Source organism: Idiotropiscis lumnitzeri, chromosome 11 (assembly GCF_059441095.1).
Source record: "Idiotropiscis lumnitzeri isolate Australia: NSW breed Sydney's pygmy pipehorse chromosome 11, RoL_Ilum_1.0, whole genome shotgun sequence".
Taxonomy (NCBI): Eukaryota; Metazoa; Chordata; class Actinopteri; order Syngnathiformes; family Syngnathidae; genus Idiotropiscis; species Idiotropiscis lumnitzeri.
In genome coordinates, this window is record NC_142401.1 from 16942419 (window position 1) to 16964404 (window position 21986).

General features: G+C 39.2%; 1 protein-coding gene and 1 long non-coding RNA gene across 6 annotated transcripts in view; one reads left to right on the plus strand and one right to left on the minus strand.

Moving 5' to 3' along the window:
• The first annotated feature begins 524 nt into the window (after positions 1-524).
• igfn1.4 (immunoglobulin like and fibronectin type III domain containing 1, tandem duplicate 4) lies at positions 525-14547 on the plus strand. Of its 2 annotated transcripts, XM_088308233.1 has the most exons (24): positions 525-671; positions 3887-3951; positions 4349-4369; positions 4857-4979; positions 5095-5234; positions 5926-6025; positions 6174-6252; positions 6315-6507; positions 6608-6721; positions 6953-7121; positions 7266-7538; positions 7612-7797; positions 9059-9118; positions 9763-9878; positions 10518-10659; positions 10732-11025; positions 11532-11834; positions 11962-12141; positions 12228-12356; positions 12438-12517; positions 12598-12790; positions 13234-13530; positions 13704-14030; positions 14116-14547. In XM_088308233.1, exons 2-24 carry the CDS (start codon positions 3906-3908, stop codon positions 14118-14120), a joined length of 3570 nt encoding a protein of 1189 aa, XP_088164359.1. In that variant the 5' UTR covers positions 525-671; positions 3887-3905; the 3' UTR covers positions 14121-14547. The 2 variants fall into 2 exon arrangements, with proteins under 2 accessions (XP_088164359.1, XP_088164361.1); XM_088308235.1 differs by lacking the exon at positions 525-671 and having other exon boundaries at positions 3857-3951.
• Positions 7862-21986, minus strand: part of LOC148327710 (uncharacterized) — a 30254-nt gene continuing 16129 nt past the window's right edge. For all 4 annotated transcript variants that reach the window (XR_015845755.1, XR_015845756.1, XR_015845757.1 and 1 more), the window contains 4 exons: positions 19483-19590; positions 11957-12074; positions 10819-10940; positions 7862-8185 (listed from right to left, as the gene is read on the minus strand). This is a non-coding gene — a long non-coding RNA (uncharacterized LOC148327710). The remainder of the gene's footprint in view (positions 8186-10818; positions 10941-11956; positions 12075-19482; positions 19591-21986) is intronic.

Below are 21986 nucleotides of genomic sequence, written 5' to 3' on the forward strand. Positions count from 1 at the left end.
TCAAATAGAATTTTAAAGTCATTGGGATTCGCCTTGAGGATCAATTCTTAAGTCCAGTAAAAATGAAGTAAAGATCACATCTTACCTACTGTTAAAAAAAAAAAAAAACAGAATAACAAATTCTATTTCACCAAATGGAACATACAGATCGCAAATTAATGGCAGGAAAATTCAAATTGAGTGGTGTATGCGTGTGTGTGTAAAAAAAGCACATTTATTGTATCCTTTGGGCATCATCCCTTTACTACAGAAAAGAAATCAAGTAAAATTTCAAATTCTATGGGTGGTACCTTAAGGATCACCTAACTACAGTTATGAGTCAAAAGTTGTTGTAAAAGTTATCATCATGCAATCATCACATTTCTCTGAGTGACAAACATTACCAAGCGCTACTGCATCAACTTAAGAAGTTCACACTCCTGCCGGGTGGAGAGTGCGGCCACCGTCACCCGCCGTGAGGCCTTTCCTCCTCCCCCTTCTGCCAGAGGTGGCGATTTAGGTCAAAAACAAAAAAGCGATCGCCTTCCTTGGCAGTGACCACGTCCGACAAAGTGGGCACTTAACTCCAGAGTCACTCGCTGGACATTCCTCGAAAGGACTTAATAGCTTGTGAAGGAGTGAGGCAAGACCCAGACTGGAGAGGCTCTTGAGAAGACCACAGAAGCTCTGAGGTAAGTTCATCATCGGTCATTAGGTGGTCTTCAATAATTTCGGTCATCAACAACAAATCTTTGAGATGATTTCCTCAATAGATGAACGATTTTCTTTACAAGATTGATTCTGGTATCAAACTAAATGTATTCTGTACTAATTAGTTTAAAATTACAAGGTATAGCGCACAGGAATTATTACATTTCTAGTGCACTCAAAAGACAATGGAGGGTGTTCCAAAATGTTCATTCATTTAAAATATATCTGAGTAAATCTATTAATCTTCGAGACAAAAAAAAAATCAGATTTCTAAAAATTCTAACCGCATTTTCAAATGGATAAAGATCTTATTACTAACTTCACAATGATTTAATTTTGCCTGAACAGAAAATAGTGGGGGGGGAAATTAACTAAGCTACTGACAGTTTTTGCATGTCTTGTAAAATTTGAAATAATTTGAGCGAAAACTGCCCATTTATTAGATGATGGAATTATGTCAACATTTTTGGGACACACGATAATTTGTCCAAGAGTGTAATAAGAGTATTTGGTCCGAATTAGTTTGTCTGCATTCCTAACAATGACTTGACAACATATCTGGCTGTTAATTCTTTGGTCATAAGTACAGAAAAATGCAACTCTAAATAAATTCTGTTGTGTATTTCCTATTTTGCCGAGAGTGTATAAAATACATCTTGGTGCATGAAATTGCAAAAACATATTTCGGTAATAAACCAATATTAGCCTACTGGCCGCTCCCCCAGCTGTTGCACAGCGACTCCCTACATAACGATTGCGCTTTGAACTTGACCTTAGCGAAGTCTTCATTTTAGCCACTTTTATGACGCTCTCTTCGAGTCCACGCTTAGGTGGCGTTAACTGCACCATGCATCACTGGGCCACATAAAAGCATAAAGGCACCCGGGTTTGTGATGTGTCAAACACTCCACGAAAAAAAAGTTATTGATGCTTTTTACTTTGATGAGTGTCCAGATGCTTTTCTACGTGGTTAAAAAGGAGCTTGTACTCAAAGATATTTTATTCGAAGTACATCATTTTTTTTACATTTTTTTTTAGCTCATGCTTAATATAAATTGCCCTTGTTACGATTTTAAATTAATAATTTTGAGCTAATTTTATGTTGTAAATATGTTTTTGCTTTGAGACGCAGTAGGACTATCTATTCCTCTCAGGTAACTAAACATGCAAAAACGGTGCCATATTATAAGCGTTTAGTCATGTCGACAGTTATTTACAATCCCATTAGGAAGCTGCCGGAGTGAAAATCTCTCCTTTTTATTGGGCCTGTGACCGATCATGTGACTGTCAGTTTTCTCATCTCAAGTCAGATGTCGACTACAGACATCCATAGCCATCATGTGATCGGTGTGATAAGTCGATGGGATGCTTATAGTAGAACAGTCAAATGAACTGATTACACCAGCAATGGTATCTGTGAGAGAATGTTGGTGTTATTTGACAAGTGTGCCTCAGGAATTATGTCAGAAAGATATTTTGAAATGATAGAACGTCATATGCCATTAGGCTAAAAACAGCACTTCGAAAGGGTGCACACGTGGAGTTTAAAGATAGTATAAACTGTGAGTCAGCGCGTGTCAGCGTGCCCATTCTCCTTGGACTACACGATAAGCCTCACGTGGCAAAAGATGTGGACTCTACTAAAACTTGCAGCAGTGGAAATTTCCTAATCAGTTTCAAGCATAGCGAGAGTCACAAAAAGGAATTCAAGGTTAAACATAAAACTAAAGTCAAAACCAAAAAGAACAAACACAGACCATCACAGATTGAGGTCTTTAAAATGCGGAAAAGTGGATTTGAAGCTACACCAAACCTCATTATTTGATAAATACTTTGTTTAAAGGGGATCCATATGTTCTCTGCTGGCACACTCAAGCAAGGCGGTGTGATTAATATTGCGTTTGCAGATAAGCAGTAAAATCCCTCCGATTTTAGCCATCTCAGAGGGCGGCCATTTTGTCACTTCTGTTGACTGATAATTACATCACAGTTCCTCGGGGCTTAGCTAACAACCAATTATGGCTCAGCTTTAGAAATTAAGTAAACTGAAGTTAAATTTTTGGGGGGTTGACTTCTGCTTTAAAGTTCATTATTGAGTTCATCTTAGATCCAAAAATGCAAAAAAAAAAAAAAAGAAAATACAGAAGTAAATTAGAGCTACAAACAGCCATACATTGTGGGACTAATAAAGGACGTCGTTATCTTCATCTTTTAGAACACGGGAAATTTAAACATAGTGATGTCAAATATAGATCACTGGAAATTAAATGTAAACAGAGATGCGTTTACACGCACCAAAAAGTATACGGTAGAAAATCAGCATCTAGGTTCCTAACTCCTTGGACAGGAACATGCCATATAATAAAACTTTTGCAACGTGGCAGTTGTTTTTCAGGCACTTTCATTCAAATGACATCTCTGCAAATACCCTCATGGCCCCCCTGCCCTCCACAATATACTGAATCCATGACAAAAACATCAAGCCCCATTAGTTTATTTTTGTCAAGTGACATTTGTCCTCCTAAGTTAAGCAATCATTGAGGTAATACAATATTATTAATCAGAACCTTACTGCAAATAGGACTGACAGATCATAAAAAGAAAAAACGTTGGTTGGCCAAGTCTACTCGACAATCAAAGTAATACACTGCAATGAAAACAAAACAGAAGAAAACTGTATGATGATACCTTAAATTGGCTGAATTTAATAATATTACGAGTCCATCATCTTGAATGATGAAAAGGCAACATAAAACCTTTATTTTTAAGATGATCTTATTATTCTTATTTTATTTGGGGGAATTGTGATAAACTGAAGCATCCAGCAAATAGCTGCATGGAGCAAAGTCACATAATAGAATGATGGTTTGTTTTCACTTAGGTGACAGTATGTAGTTAAAATATAAAATTGAAGTTAGTTAAGAGTGATATTTTGGTATCTATTGATGCTTCCACACACACACAACTACCAGTAACGGTAGATATCTTTTTATTGCTCTTTGTTAGTTATCAAGATTTCACAAAATATGCAAACTTTTTGAAGAGCACATTCTCAATATTGTGAGCATAGGAGGTGGGCCTCTGTGTTGTACAAAGTATTTTGTATTTTTCTTGGTTCAATTCTATTGGGGCGAGGGGAGGGTCCAGAAAATAGTTTGTCCTTAACGCTGTTATCATTTTCTTTTTTCTTACCTAGAATCAAACAAGGATCCAATATGTTCAAAAGATCTAAAGTCACAGACGGGACAGGCACTGGTCAAGGTAAGCAGAGCAAAACAAAATAAACATAAAAGAAGCAACAAATGACAGTGACATTATGAATATTTTATCTATTCAAATTATTTATGAAAGCTACATGCCAACACTGCGTATAAATGAATAAAATTGACCACCTTTACTGATTCAGCAACCCTCCGTTGACTGCACAAGGCAAGGACAAGCTTGCTGGCAGACTTAATGTATCTTGGATTAACTTTCAAGCAAAACACTAAACACACACACACACGCACAAATAAATAAACCATGACCTGACCTGACAAGATTAAAGTTAGTCCTATATTATTGTAGCGGCTGCTGTCAAATGATTTGGTTACATTCTCTCAATTGAATGAGTTAATCCAATGCAACTATCCTGACATGTTGTATTTTTTCTTATCAGGGCCCGCTGCAGAGAATGAAGGTAGGTTGGGGTGACCTGACGAGAAGCTTGTCATCTATCACCCATCATAATACTTTTTCCTCATTTACTCTTATAAAGGCATGACATAATGCTATGTGAGAGATACATGATATGTTTTATATGTAAATAAATATGTAGGCTTGGTACTAAATATTGGCTTCTGATAGGCATGTGCACAGACATTTTTGGGGGTAGGTGCTCAAGCCCAAAAAAAGGGCACCAATCATTAAAAATATTCACACATTCAAGAAAAACATTCATTTCTGTGAACTTAATCAACAGTCATTTCACCTAATTACAAAGCAGCTACAAAGAAAAAGCCATATTGCAACCAGTGCATGATATAGAATACATATAATTGGACATTTCAATACTTCATGTCGTAGAATGGCTCACAGCATGCTATAAAAATGGATGATTGAATGTGTTTTTAGTTGCATGTTGTTTTCACAGTCAAAGACACACTGTTTCTGTAATATATTCTTAGTGGGTATCCGGAAAAAATCACGTGTCCCCGGAGTGATGATTACACAGTTCATAGAGACGCTGCCAGAGGGAAAGAGCCATCCAGACTTTACCCGCAAGCCAATTGCCTTAACTATTCAAGAAGGTATGAACTAACGACTAAATCAATAAACATTAAAATTATGATTCATCTCCCATTTCACAGAGCAAAATAGTAATAATGATAAAAATCATTGTTTATGCTTGTTTGGGTTCTGCAGGGAAATTTGCTTTCTTTAAAGCAATTGTCACCGGTGATCCGAAACCCACTGTGGCATGGAGCAGAAATAACGGAGATGTGTCTGATACTTCAAAATATCAGAGCAAATACGACGCCAATTCCAATGAGCATACATTTGAGGCAAGTGAAACAAACAGCTTACTCCCCATGAATTGTCATTTTATTTGCCAGTGATATGTGAGAAAAGCAGAGCTCGAGTCATGGTCCTGTTTGATCAAGATAGCTCGCCCTCACCTCAGATCCCCATATAAACTCAGGGCTGAATTCACTAAATGATTGCTTGGCTTTTGTGTGGCGCTAAACTGTCAAAATGGAGCAAACAGATAGCATCTAATCTACAAAGCATTGCACGTGAAATGCGTCAATAACTGAGATGCCTAGCAGAATGCTTATCGGTGCGCCGGTTGTACTTGCACATCATTAAATGAGCAACTATGCATATATTTGCCGGAGAAATTGCTCAACCCCATGCAAATGAGCCTCATTGATAATTCACTAAAACCAGCGCGAATAGCCAATCGATGTTTGAGTGACGCAAATAATGTCATAGAAAGGTGGTGTAAAATTGGCACATTGTGACCTGCGACGCTCCAACATGTGGTCCTATTTTACATACGCACGAAAAAACATGCAGGCACTGGGAGAATACACCAGCATATTATGAGGTCGCGGGCCAGATCTGGCCCCTGGGCCTTGAGTTTGACACCTGTGGTCTATTGTGTTATTGACAAATGTGCGTTTATATTGCCACAGAGATTGTTAGGTGAAACACACTGCGTGACTTACCTCTATCATGTTCTGAAACTTCCAGATGCCAAATGTCACAGCGGCTCAAGCGGACACATACAAATGTTTTGCAACAAATGAATTCGGACAAGCCGTCGTGACAGTTGTTCTGAATGTTATTGAAGGTAAGATTGTTCTATAGTCAGGGTTACAAAATATGAACAGGAGGTGCTAAATGTTTCTTTGGTGTTTGCTTGGTTAACTCCAAAACTACGCTGTCCTTCAACTTTCTCTCTTATAACAATTAAACGAGAGCATTTGTGTATTTTTCAGTTGGCTACAAAAAGAACAAACCCGAGCAAAACGCAACACAACCCGTCAATGGCGGTTTTAAGAAAGTTCTCCGAAAAAGGTTAGTTGTCTTTGTGATAGTCAGGTCACATATCACAACCCACTACTGTTTCTTCCTCTTAGTAAAGTACGTCGAAAATCGGAGCAGAAGGAGAAGAAGGAGGGCGAGTTGGATCCTAAATTTTGGGAGCTGCTGCTTAGCGCTGATAAGAAAGATTACGAGAGACTCTGCGCAGAGTACGGAGTGACTGATTTCCGATGGATGTTGAAGAAACTCAATGAAATGAAGAAGGAGCGAGAAGAGGAACAAGCTGAAGTTAGACTTTTTTTTTTTTTTTACATGATTATTACATTCATATACACTCTATTTGCACTTAATTACTTTTATTTTCATTTCTGTCCTCTTTTTAATACAGTTTGTGAAGAACATATCCAACCTGAGACCTATTCGGGTGAATGCAGACGGTACCGCATCTTTTGAGATTGACATGGACCTTATTGAACAGAGCAGCTCAATATACCTGTATAAGGTCAGGTGAAAACGAGGCTACACTATTTACAATCCTACAAAAGGTCACGGAGTAACCTGGATCATTCAAAGTGTTTACTGAAAGTTCAACCTGATTATTACATTTCTATTATTTTAGGAAATGTGGATAATACTGTGCAAACTTTGTTTTTAGTTCATTTTTTTCCCCATTTTGTTTCATATACGTTGGGCTTCAACATTCTTGGCACTGAATTGAGACTTCTCTCCACAGGATGGCGAAATGATTCCCTACACAAAGGAACTGGGAGACACGATGAAGCACAGCCTGAGGAGAGTAGGGAGAAAGTATATTTTCAGCATGAGGGATCTCAGGCCAGAAGATGGTGGATTCTACCAGTTGGATGTAGAAAATGTCAACATATTTTCCACTGATTTCAAAAGTAAGTGAACACAGCAATTGGTCATAATTTTAAATGTGAGCAGGTCAAGAGCAAATATTTTAGTTTTTTTTCCTCCGATGGTAATAAAGCAATGCAGCAGTTTGTCTTTGTTGATACTTGCTCATTTGCATCATTGTATTTCAGTTCCCATGGTCGATTTCTTGGTGAAAATTCAAGAAGTGAAGGCGATGGAGAGAGAGGACGCCGTATTTGAGTGTGTCCTTTCAATTCCCATGCCAAAGATTTCGTGGTTTGGCAAGAATCTCCCCTTGGAACAAGGAGATAAATATGACATTGAGGTTTCTGAGGACAAGCTCATTCATAGGCTAGTAGTCAAAGACTGCATGGTCGTAGACAAAGGCATTTATTCTGCCTCTGCAGGAATAAAATCATGCAATGCCTGGCTTGTTGTTGAAGGTATGTTCCCGACTCCACATTTAGATTATTATTAAATTCTCCACAGCACTTCAGCTCTCCCTTGTCACCATAGCTGATAAAGATGCAGATCAGGGCAAGAAGTCCATAAGGAAGACAACAAAGGCGGGGGGATCCGGTATCGACCTGCAGAAGGTGGCTCAAGAGCAACATCAAAAGTTGGAAATACAGAAAGAGGAACTGAAAGAACAAATCAAAGCTGCAAAAGAAGCTCCACCCCCACCCGAACCCCCCAAACCGAGTAAGACTGCCCAAAGCAACACTTTGCCTAAACGTTAAGGGACGGCAATATGACTCGACTCAAATAGATTTAACATTATTTATTGAGCACCCTAAAAAAAACACAGCTGCATAGAAAATGCTGTAAAAAAAACATAGTTGAAAATCAACAACATAAAACAGTCAACATAATAAAACACTAAAACAATGCGGAAACTCACGCAAACACGAAAGCCAAATAATAAAAATGTGTTGTAAGACGAGTTTTAAAGATGAAGAGGGGACGTGCCAAATGTTAAACAGAATGTCATTCAAAAGTAAGGGAGAAAGCTTCATCCCCTCTGAAGCTCGGCTTAGTCCTCGGCACCTCCAGAAGCGTTTGCTCCACTCACCTGAGGCACCGGGCAAGTCTGCAGAGATTAAAGAGCTAAGGTGGGACAAGGTCATTTAATGATTTTAAGACAAATAAAATGTTCTTCAAATAAACTCTAAAATGTAAAGAAAGCCAGAGAAGGGAGGTCAGAATTGAAGAGAGTTATGTGCCTTCTCCTATAAACTTCAGGAGAGCAGCAGCATTTTGGACCAACTGGAGACGCTTGGCGGATGCCTGGCTGACTCCAAAATAAAGTGCAGTTTCAGCAATTCATAAGAGATGCAACGAAGATGTATGGACATTACCTTGAGATTTGGAAAAGACTTTTGTTTTTTAATTCCAAGCAAAAATCAATATCTAACAAGGCTAAAATTATTAACCGTGTCAATGATTATTTCATAACATCCACACTGCTTTTAAAGCAATAATGAAATGACAACTATGTCAAAGCACAATTAGAGCCTAGTTGCTCTACCTTAGAGGATAAATAGTACATGTATTTATTTCGACAAAAAAATCCATAGCTAAAACAATACATTTCATAATTACAAACAACAGTTACTTGGTTTACATCCAATGCACTTTTACTGCATTGTTTGTTTGTTGCTGTTTGCTTCGTTTCAACTGCTGTTCATCAATTGACATTATGCCTGCAATGTTAAGTTATTGACACAGCAGCTACTAACGCTGATGTGTAACATAAGGCGATAAAACGGCAGACGTGGCCCCAGCTAGACCGGCTGCCAAGCAGGTCATCAGCGGCGGTGAGGAAAACCAAATGGCTGCGATGACGTCGACAGATGGGTTTTATCTTGTTGCAGTTGAATTGACTGATGCCGTTCATCAATTGTCAGTATGCCTGCATTGATAATTTGATGAAACAGCGGCTACTAACAACTATGTTTGCCAGGAAGTGATAAGACAGCTGACAGAACTCCAGCTAAATCAGATGGAAAGGCGGTGAGCAGCGGTAAGAAACACAAATGGACGCACCGGCATCTGCATGCGGTTTTATCTAAAAGCTTTTGAGCATTAGATATACAGTCCTTAGTTTTTGTTACAGTTGCATCTTGTTTGCTATTCATCACACTTCAGTATGCCGTGTTGATAAATTGTTGACACAGCGACAACTAAAGTGAATGTTTAACAGGAAATGAGAAATCGTCAGATATGCACTCTGATAAAGCGACTGCGGATGCAGTAATCAGAAAATAAAATGACGTTTATTAAATAAAAAAAAAGGGTTCAAATGTATCGAGGATTGATTATCGGAAGCGTCTGCGTCAGGTAAACCATTACAGTGCTATCAGATCAAGACCAAACAAAAACATTGCGACACATGATTAATGAAGTATTCCAAGAATTACATGTTTTTGTTTTTTTTTTGTTGTTTCGGCTTTACACTTCTTTCCCTAACTGGCAGAGCAAAATGTGAGTTAGGGAAAAAAGTGTAAAACCTGAGCCGGTGCCTGCAGCTTGAACAAACGGTAAGACAGAAATAATTGTTCTACAAGGATTGATGGTATTTCCGATTGTCCCTTTGGGTTAAGTAACATTTGATGATGATTAAGAGAAGAAAAAGATTCTAAACTATCGCTCTCTTGCTGTTCACAGACCCTGTGATAACTTGTGGACTTTCCGATATTTACTGTCTACGAGGGACGTCGGCTGAACTAAAAGTCATGATGAACATGGACTGTGAAGGCACTTGGTTCAAAGATGGAGAGCCAGTAAATGAGTTTTGCATTTCTTTTTGAGTGCGTGTGAGTAAAGAATGATGGAGGTAGGACAGCGTCCACACCTATTAATGGTCAATATAAACCAGAGTTTGGGTCAGGGCGAAGGCTTTTTAACTTTTGCAATGTTCCAGACAAGTTCATTCGAGTGCTGCATAAATTTTGGGAACCACTACGTCTACTTTTCTGCCTGACCTTTCAAAAAGAGCAACTTGCGCTTGTGAAGTTTAGCCCCTTTTGGAATTTCATGTTTGATGTTTGCATGGAGTGAACAGAAGTGCAGCTGAAGGTTTGAAGCCTGAAAATGCTCTAATGATGTCTTATCATATCAGGCAGAATGTTGCCATTCTGTTAAAAAAAAAACGTATAAGTTCTGTGTTCATCTTCGTAATTTTGTTTTGTTGTGCATTTTACCCCTCCCATTTTAAGAGCAAAATTGGTAGGCCAACATGAGTCAGCGTTTTTTCCTAGTCATTAGCGGTTTCTTATATCACTGTGACACTGACCTAGAATAGAATGAAAATTAAATTCAAGGAGAAGCATTGAGCTATACTTCTGGTTATTGTCCTAGCGTTTATATTTTGGATAACAGCGTACCGAAAATTTACTTTCCTTCCACCTATGATTTACTAGATAAGCGCTGGTGCTGGAATCAGAATTATCAAAGATTCCACCTCTCACATGCTGACTTTTAAAAACTGCCAAGATGATGATTCTGGCCTGTACCGCTTCGTATCAGGGGATCAAAGTACACAAGGAAAGGTCACCGTTGGAGGTATAATTGACTTGAAACATTAATAGTGCTCATTCACATGCATTACACTTAATGACACTTTGTGCATTGTAGACATACCGGCATTTGACCCGGACGACCTTCACAAGTTCTGCAAGCCTTTGACAGTGAGAGTGGGCCAGAATGCCACTTTCAAAATACCTTTTGCGCCTCAGGAGGCCTTGATGGTTAACTGGTCCAAGAATGGCACTGAGGTCAAAGATGGCGGAGGAGTGAAGATTGTGAGGGAACCCAATCACAGCCGGCTGCTCTTCAGAGACTGTCTGCGGGCAGACACGGCGGAAATTAAAATTCAGCTTAAAAATCCATTCGGGACCGCGGAGGCCACTTCTCAGCTTTTTGTGATTGGTAAGACAAGTCATCCTTCAAACTAAAGCTGGTTAAGCACTGTGAATTGAGCCCCTTCAAGCCATAAACTGGCCACTTTATTTTTCTAATCTAAAAATTGATTGATGAATTCCTGGTTTATCAGTTATTTAGTAGGGCTGGAAAGTGATGTCAAGGGTTGTGATTGGTTATCTCGATATCTGAACCCTTTTCCCGTCACTACATAAGCGCGACTAGTGGTGAACAGCCGACTAAAATCCTCCTATGAGGAGAGTTTAGTGTACGGCTCGTTTGTTGTGATCTGACATGACAGTCTGAAAAGGTTCACTTCACTTCACTTCAATTCTTTACTTTTTGTCACAAGGCAACGTGTAAATTAGAATTAAAACTAAACACTTCTGAAAAACGTGTAGTGTGTGCCCAGGTCAATGAGTAACAGCAATGAACACTAAATGGAGAAAGGATTAAACTCATGGCATTTGTTCAAGCATGTTTTTAAAGTGTAAAGCTTATGTTTTTCCCCACAGATCGTCCTGGTCCACCAGAGGGTCCGGTGGAGACTATTGAGACCACCTCATCGCTCATTGAGATCAAATGGAAACCTCCCAAAGATGACGGCGGATGCGCCATCACCAACTACATCATCGAGCGTCAGCAGATGGGGCATAGTCTGTGGACAAAACTCGGACACGTCTCCGGGGACAAGACAAACTTTAGGGACAGGAATGTGACCCACGGGAAGAAGTATAGTTATCGAATCTATGCAGAGAACTCGGAAGGCCTTGGCGACTCCCTGGAGACAGCTGATAGCATTATGGCTGGCATCATGAGTGAGCAACAGTAAAATAAGTCTCATTAAGCAATCCCCTTAGGCTCAGAACATTTTTAAAAAAATATCCTGCAGTCAATGACATCCAATTATTTCCTTTAATGGTGATAACTTGTCTCTTACTTCAGTACTTTCTGGGCCACCCGGTGCCCCCCAAGTGGTCAGTGCCTCAAAGACCTGCATCACACTGACGTGGACCCCACCCGAAGAGGACAGGGGCGTGCCCGTTATCGGTTACCTACTGGAGAAACGAAAGAAGGACACAAATCAGTGGATTTCCTTGAACGCAGTCAACGAACCGATTGAAGGTTAGTCAGAGACATGCAAGCATCCTGTCGGGTGGGGTTAATAGCAGCCAGTTTTGACAGCTGCATTGTTTTCGTCTTCACTGCAGATGTCAGCTATGCAGTTAAAGACATCACTGAGGGAGCAGAGTACGAGTTCAGGGTTCTTGCAATTAATGAGTCTGGAGCCGGGGATCCAAGCCCCCCGTCTGCAATGGTGTGTGCAAAGAATCCCAACAGTAAGTTGTTTATCTCTCCTGCCATAAATATAATAAGACTTAACTTGGTGTAGTGATGTTGTTTTTTGTCTCATCATCCAGTGAGGCCTTACTTCAAAGACCCAGAGGACTTCATTGTTGTCAGAGCAGGAAATTCAGTACGGGTAAAAATTCTCTATGAGGTATGACCACACAAGCTGTCAGTATTTGATTCTTCAAAGATACTTCACAATCCTGTCTGATAAGTGCCCATTGTATCCAGGCTGAGCCCCCGCCGGAGATCACATGGTTGAAGGATGATGAACCATTACCCCCATGGATAAAAATCATCAATTCTGAGGGAATGTCCCAGCTTGTTATTCCCTCATCAAAGCGCTCAGACTCCGCCATCTACACTATCATAGCCAAAAACTCAGTTGGGCAAGCTTGCTTTGATGTTGAGGTTAGAGTTACAGGTAAAAAAGAATGGTTATCTTTATCAAGTTTCAAATTAATAGCAACCAGTAAGGCTTGAAAATTCTATAAAGCTACTTCCAATTGTAGTGTCAATCTGACAAAGTCCAACACGTCTGACCATCTGGATCGATAATTCAGTTACACAATATGTATTGGCACAGGAGCTGCTAGCACTGCTGCTTCACACCAAGAAGGTTGCCGATTCAATTCCAACTTGGACCGCCTGTACTGTAAAGTGAATTTCTGATGTGTTCTGTTGACCAAGTAATTGTAAAACTAGATTGGCCTCCTGGACGCTAAATGCACTGCCACCCACTGCTTCTGTGGGGTGCGATAATGTAGAGAACAAATTCTACTTTTGCAAATGTATTAAAAGTCACAGAAATAGTCTAAAAAAAGACTTCATGTTAATAGTTGGCTTCTTTTTTTTTTTTGCAATCAGATGAACCAAAGAGTCCAGGGCCAGTGGAACTGGAGCAAACTGTCCATGGCAAAGTGCTGATAACATGGGCTCCATCGCCAGACCAGGAGCTTGATGACAGACTTTACTACACGGTGGCTCAACGCGACTCCAACACCAGGGTGTGGAAAACTGTAGCAGATCGCCTCTTCACAAATACACACACAGTTACCAACATCCTTCCCGGACTTGAATATCATTTCCGGATCTTCGCCAAGAACGACATGGGGCTGTCGGAGCCGTCACAGTCACCAACATGGGGAATGAATAGCAACAGAGGTTTGGCACAATAAACTGATAATCCCAAGAATGTTAGCACTGTATATATTGAAATCTTGCAGTTAAATTTGAAAAGCACTAACAATCATCATATTCCATATGTTGAAAACATAAGTAAGCCAAATTCCCATTATTCTTGACATTAATTCTTATTCATTTTATTCTCCATCAAGTTCCAATCACGCACAATGGAATCAACTCGACGCATATCAGCTTTGAGAGGCCCCCATCCATCTTGGTCCCTCTAAAGTTCCATACACCACCAAAAGGTTACCAGGTCTACATGACATGTGCTGTGCGAGGGTTCCCAACACCTACCGTGTCCTGGTTCCTTAATGACCAGTGTATCAACTCAGACAGCAACTACTATATCACCAACTCCTTCGGCGTATGCTGCATGTATATTCTGAGAGTGCGGCCAAAGGACAGCGGAGAATACAAAGTTATTGCCATCAACTCATTTGGCAAGGCAGAATGTTCTACTAAACTCATTGTTAGAGGTTTGTTGCATCTGAAGTTGATGATACATTTTATGGTTTATTTTGTATTGTAGTTCATCTTTTCTTTCACTTTCTCTCTCCACAGAATGAATCAGCAAGAGGGCCTCACCTGGGATGTTGTTTTATTTGAGTGACAGCGAGAGAGAGAGACAGAGAGTGAGCAAGTGAAAGAGAGAGAGAGTGAGAAAGAGAGCTTGTCAGAGAGCAAGTGAAAGAGAGAGAATGAAAGACAGAGAGAGAGAAAGAGTAAGCAAGAGAGAGAGAGCAAAAGACAGAGTGAGAAAGAGTAAGCGAGAGAGTGAGAGAGCGAGCGAAAGAGAGAAACAGAGAGCGAAAAAGATAGAGTGAGCTAGAGAGACAGAGAGAGAGTAAATGAGAGAGAGAGAGAGCAGTAGTAGTGTAAAGATAAAAAAAACAGTAATCTTGATTCAAATGTGAACTCATTTAATTGAAATACTACAAATAGGCTTGTAATGGTTTAGAAATCATGACTGCAATAAATTATCAAATTGTAAAATTTGTGGGTTTTTTTTTATTCTGATTTTATACATTAAATAATACAGTGGATTATTTATATTTTCTCAAATATAGGACATTGAATTAAAGCGAAAGTCAACCCCCCAAAAAATCTTAACAAGAATATGTTCGACACAGCCAATCATGTCTCAGCTTCGGAAAACAGGTGTACCGTGATTGATCATTAGAATTGTCTAGAATTAAATTATTTGGTCTCGGTGCAGAATTAAATATTGTAATGCTGTTGCAGGTACTAGTCCTTTAACTGAGAGTGAGCGATTGCGAGAAAGAGAAAGAGGTAGACTCCAAGTGAGCAAAAACATGGAAGCGATATGTGATATTTTTGACGGTTTTCAAACTTTGACGTGCTATTACTTAGCGTGTATAGAATGACAATACGCCTGGATTATTGACGTTTCCTAAATCTGTACAGGTTTAATTCCCATGGTGCAATTTTATGGTACGAAACAATCTAAAAATAATTGTGAGTCATTACTTCTTTGACTATGACGTGCCCGTCAATTTGACGGCTCTATTTAATCTTAAACACACTGTGCTGGTAGAGTGCTGCCGGGTTTCCATAGCAACCAGCGGCTGCTTTGAGAAATGCTGCTGGTCACCATGATCGACAAAAAAAAAAGAATAAATCTGATAGATTAGAGGCTGTATTACATCTGCTTCAAAATATTGACGAACCTTGGGATGAATTGTCGGCTGAGACACAGCAAGTCAGAGAAAAAAAGTCTTCCTGCCTCAGCCAAGAGGACGCGTGTAGTAAAAAAAAAAAAAGGCTGTTCGATGTTCTAGTTATGTCATTGTAGCTAGTACATGGCAGACATCAAAATCAATAAAAGAATGTTCTGTTGTGGTGATCGTTGATATAATTCCCACATGCACATTTCGTGCTGCTCTCGGAATACGGTTGTTTTGTGTGGCGTACTTCCGATTTACTTGTTCTTCAACATGGAGTGCAGAAAAGTCTTTTGCGACACGCGTCTTCTTCGGCACCAATCCAGCGGGAAAGCCGGACGGACAATAAGCGCAGCACCAACCGTATCTAATTCATATATGATATAATTTACAGTAAAAGGTACAACACAATTGAAAAAAAAAATCAAAATACCTTTATTAGACCCTCGAGCAGTAAGTAATAATCTATTTAGTTGAAAAAAGTAGTCTGTCAAAATGACGACTCTGGTAGGTCTCATAGTTTCAAAATCCAGGTCGTCCAAGTGTTAAAGCGCATTGGCTGGCTAATTTATTTTTATGCGGAGAACGAAAAATTTCCACTTACAGATTGTAGCTTTAAGTGTGTGGTGGCGCTGGCATGAGCATGAATGACTAAGCTATGAATGTTTGGAAAGATTTTAACACTCAAGAAATGTTCCAGGCAAGGACATTTACATAAAGTCTGAAGGACCCTTACATAAGATGGCGCAGAAAGTCGTCCATTTGCGTTGAAACAGCAACTTTGGGTGAATTCAACTGAGCACCAAATGGATGCACAACTTTTAGACGGATGGGTCAACCTAAATTTAAACTTCTTTGTTATGTGGGTGGAGCGTGACGTCAAATTGGCATCACTTTCAAATAGATAAACACAGAAATACACACACGTAGCATTACTCCATTCGATGCTCAATAAGTGCTAGATATAAGGACGTCTTCTGAGATCTTTGGTAGTCCAGTGAAATGGGCTTCCACCAAGTGCTGTAGTCTACCGAGACATATGAAGGTCTGTCAGGACTTTGCTTCAACCTCCTCCAACATCTGCAAGACTTTGAAAGCATTTTTTCTCTCACATGTCATCAAGATTGTATGATTTAAGGGACATTCCACTGTATTCTTAATTGACAAAATTCAACAGGTGCTTACAACATACTCTTATATTTTTATGTTGCTGGACACTTGACACGGGTATTATTGAGGCATAAGAACTGTCCGGCCATTTTTCATTGCCTTTCCATATTTAACACAGCAGTAAAGTGACCATTAGACCCTCTTTGATTACAGATGCTAAATACTGTTTTGCACAGTATCTATCATATGAACTTTAAATGGAGCAACCGGACAGTCTAAACATTAATTTCTTTCCTGGTCATAGAGAGACTGTGCTGCAGACATTAGGGCTTTTACTTTAGCCATGTAGTACCTTTTGATATCTAGGTGACCATTCCGGAAGAGCCTGACCCCAGACAATATGAACCCCCAGTCGTGCACAACACATTTGCACCCAATGAGTTGTCATCTTTTTTTAACGCCGCATGACCCGCCAGGCAGAAAGCGGATGCTGTGAGATTTTTCATGGGCACTTTTGAGTGTGACTAAATGTCTCATGTTAATGATTATCAGCCATTAAAATCCTAAGTAGAAAGATTGCATTACAAGGACACTGCAAGAATGCAATCAGGAACACTCAAGATCAACGCTTTGTGGGAAGTTACTGGAGAGAGTGAACGCCTCTCCTTGGCGTAGGCATCAGAGGACTATGCCGCTCAAATCCATGAACGACATTACTGCCAAATGTCATCAATCGGTTGTCCAAATTCTAATACTCCTGTCAACAGAGGTTTCATTTTGTCATCGTTAACAGTATATATTGTTCGAATGTGGCCAATAGCAGATTAAGTCAAGATTATGTTTCCAGTGAGGCTATCACTTTCATTGGGGTGCACAAAATGAACCACCGCCCTTCACTACTGCTGTAAAAAGGCTTTTTACCAACCACGAAGGGCTTCCAGCCTTATATTGCCCAACAAAAAGGGGCACCATCGCCCTTGATGTTAGATAAAGACAAGTAAATAGACAGGCCATCGGACGGGACAACAAAGCCAGCCAAGCGTTGACAGTAAGTCATGATGAATTCTTATTCTAAGTGAAATATTTGGAGAATATCTTAAAATTAATGCTAATAAATATTAAACCGACAGACAGAAATGCATTGGGTGATTTTGCAAGAACAGATGTGGGATTTTTTTTTGAATATTTTATTTAGTCACTGGTTTTTCTGACGAGAATAAAATAACCATTCAATGCATGTCTAATGCAGTCTAAGTAAACAAAACATCTTAACTGCAAGCATGACGTCTTTTTTTTTCACCACTTTAGACAGATATTTTTGATTGAATCGTGGTTTATTTTAGTGAGTTGTTCCCCATGATTTATAAATGGCAGAGCAACTTTTTCAAGCTTTCTTTTTAAATTCAGGCTCGATTGTTAACATTCATGTAAAACGACCGTTATCAAATCTTTACTTGAGTTCAATTCACTTAAATATATCAAGGAGACCTAAATAATCTTAAAGATGATTTTCAATTCCCATCTATTTAAGAAAAGAAAATCCTGATTGTATCCATTTTCATTAACTACTGCTTATTATGGTCTGTTCAATTAAAATGAAGATTGCCAACAGGCCATAGTAATGACAGAGCTAATTACATTCTTATCCAAAGAAAAAAAAATTGCTTTGGAAACTGAAACTCCTCAAGTCAAAGGTGAAGCACATCAACACTGGCACTCAAAACAAGTTTGAAATCAATAAAATAGTCGAAATCCTAAATTGTACACATTGTGTTCAGTATCCAGTTGGCTGTATTCAAACTTTGCGGATATGAACACCACATTTCTTTGACCTTTGAGGGATATTTTTTTCCTGTGAAAACTTTGGAATTATGACGTTAAAAGTCAATTATTTTACGATATAGTGATACAGCTTGAGGACTCAGCCCATTTATCTTACTTTATGTAAAATATTGTCTCGTGAATCGTCTTTTTCTCCTGCTGGTGGTCGGCAACGACGTGACCCAAAAGAAGGGAATGTAAAATGGTGTCATAAAATAAATATGCACTGGCATAACTGTTTAATGAAGACAGTCAGCTCCTAGCCTATGTTTGCTTCACTCCCCTGGAGCAGCCATTTGACTCCAAGGGATCTTGGTGGTCCGGTCAGTGGGGTTTCACATTCCACATTTACGGCACCCTGGTGAGTTTAGGCATACCCCGCTTTGACAAGCTAATATTATAGCCTGACACATGTGATACATAAAGATGGCACAACCTCCATAAGGCGTGGCCTCACAAACGTTTGTGGCCCATGACCCCGTTTTTAGGACCCCCATGGTTATAGAATGTTCACGTTTCGTAAGATTAGTTTAGTTTTTTTGTTGCTCGTAGACAGTGTCTTAGAGTTTCTTTCAGCTGTTTTTCACTCCTTGAGGTATTTTGAGTTGTGTGATTCAATATATAAAACAAATCAATTAATAAAATGATTGGTCCAAATATATTACAGGCGGTCCTCGGGTTACAAATGAGCTCTGTACCTACGCTGGTGACGTAACCTGAATTCCCACGGGAATTGGAATTAACGTTGTAAGAAGAAGATACAAGCTCACGTATGTGTTTACAGAAGTAAATGGGGTTCGGGAACACTTATGAAAGCAACCCAGGACGGACTTCAAATATTCAGAATCGAGTTGTTCATCTGTCATATGATGCAGGTTGTATACGGGCAAAAAAAAAATCCGATCTGGGTCTCATTTGCCTGCAATGAGAACCTAAAATGGCTGATAAGACTTGGCCGCCATAAAGTTGAAACGGCATAGGTGGAGTAGCGCGGAACCTGAGGACAGCTTGTGTTCCTATGTTACGCACATTTGATGATTTGTTTCATTTTGGTTCACAGATACACTGAGGCAATGAGTTCACAAATGAAGGAGCCACGAAAGGGTAAGGTTTCCTGCCTGTATTTTAGAGTTCAGTACATTGAATGGAAATTCCCAATGCTGAGAAAGAATAAAAAGCACTCAAACCTGCAAAGGTCAACAATCAAACATGCAGGTTGTTCTAAATTGAACATTTTCATTCTAATTCGGACGCCATCAAAAACCCGTAATTAACAGCACAAAACATCTTTAAAGCAGGGCCTGTCGCAGCTCACCTGTTTTCTGGTTTTGTTCACGAGACGCATGGAAGGTGAGCCCGTGGGCGCTTTGATGTCAATTTCAGTCAACACCAGGTGCCAGTCCAGGAAATAAATGGCAGCCTCCTGAGATGGATAAAAATGGCGGGATCATTCTGCTTAATTATTGTTCCACAAAAATAATAATACTGTGTTTGGACGTGTGGGAGCACATAGAATATATGACAGCATTGGAAAAAAAAAAAAAAAAATTAAAATATTGAATTATGCCTTAAGAATCATTTTAGCATCATACAGTACAAAGGGTAATCTACCAATGTGTACTACAAATAAGATACAGTAAAATTACTCGTTTTTGTCATCACTGATACCCTTGTGTTGTGGCAGAAAAGGAAAAGTCAAAGAAAAACTAAATCTCACATGATTTGCTGGTGACTATCAATATCTCACACCGTAACAGATATCAATAACAATATCAGCAGTGAGATTAAGACCCAATTAAAGTTCCAACATGATAAACACAGCACACATCACGAACGCAAAATTACAAACTTACTTACTTACTTACTTACAAACAACAGAAAAACACACAAATGCACACACATTTCAAAAATAATTTGATTTTAGGCATTCACCATTAAGTTTTATACACGTCATATGAATAACATACCTTATTGTTGAGCACGAGCCCAGTATGTGTCCAATTCTCAACTAAAGCTGCCACAAACAATTATTTTGTTAGTCGACTAGTCTGATAGTAGTTGCATTAATCGGGTCATCTGTAAATTTCAGCATATCGCACCAGCAAGCAGCTGCTCTTACATAACCACCATTATCTTAGAGCCTGAATTCTTAAAAGTATGTACAAACTAAAAATAAAGATGATAGTTTATTCAATTTGAATAAAACTTTGGAACTTGAAGCAGCATTCCTGGCATGTATAAAAAAGATGATGCAATTGCAAAAGAAGGCGATACGGTGGCCTTGACATTTTCAGCTACGCTTTTTCAAATGGAACCGACAACCACTGTTTACACAATACTTGTCAGATAAATACTATGACAGTTTTTATAAATACAAAAAGAAATATTTGTAAGCATATTTCACTTCTCTCGGCTATCAAGCATTTTTTTAAATGAAGATGCAGTGCTACAGAAAACTGAAATACTTGTACTGTTTTTTATTTGATGTCATCTTTATTTATCCAAAACATGATGCTTTACTTCAGTAGTATGTATTGTATAATTTAAAAGCATTTAATTGATCAAGAAAATAAACACGTGGTATGCACCATGAAAGAAATATATATTTTTTTAATTATTATTTTTTATTTATTTCGCACTATAACAATACAGTATGTTGTAATGAACATGGTTATCTATTTTTTTTTGTGATGTGTTGGAGTGGTTGTGACAAATATGTCATGTTCTGTTACTTTGAGTACTTGTGTTTAAGAGTTTGTGAATGCGCCACTTCTCGCAAGTATGTATGAGGGGTGGGGGGTGGAGAGAGAGCACATGTGTTTGTGCTTTGGCATGTCACAAAATCCAAACAGTGTATGCTTTTGTTGTAAAATAAATGTGAGTGTATCGTTGTAAACCTTCGACGATTACAATGTAATGTTTCAAAATATTGTCTCGTGTAGCCTGGGAACAAGTCTTGATGTAAACCAGATAGTGCTGCCACGCGCCTCAACAAAGCCCCTGTATCTAAAAATACTGCCGCTGACTCGTACTTCACATAAATTGTCACACTTGACAGACCATTTCAAAATATTAAACATAGACTAGAGCAGTGCTTCTCAAATAGTGAAGCGGGCCCCCCTGGGTGATGAGTGGGGCACGTGTGACCCTGGGGAACATGCTTTTTTTCCCCCACCGTAACCTACTACAATTAATGTGTAATTGCACATCCACTTCACTAGATGGCAGTGGCGCTCTCATTGCCCATTGGGCGCAGCAGCGAGTACTAACTCATCGGTGTAGGTTTGTTTTGCAACGAAAATGCTATTATTTATACTTGCGGCGGAGAGTGGGTGGTGGGGTGGGGGCGAAAATTGTTTTCTTCTTGCTAGGGGGGACATAACAGAAAATAAGATATTGAGAAGCACTGGACTAGAGCAACTATAAATACAGAATATTATGGTTTACCTGACTGCCTGTGCAGTGCCTGGGATGGTCAAGATAAAATGCACTTAAAATTTTATTATGTGAAGCGGTAGGACGCAACCAGTTATTCTTGAAAGAGGGGGTGGGGTAATATAGTAGAAGTAAATGCTAAACATACTTGTTATAAACATGGAGACAATATAAGAACCGTGTATGATACACTTTTGAATTTAGTATTGATATATTAATTACCAATAGTAGGGCAACAACTGGGGTGGTAAGACATTTGATAAAAGTTGCCAGCTGCCATCCCTTGCCACCTTTGAACAACACCGATGATTTTGGATTGTCCTAATATGAAAGTTTCACTGCAGGGAATTTAGTCTGTGTTGCTTCTACTTGTGTTACTGTTAG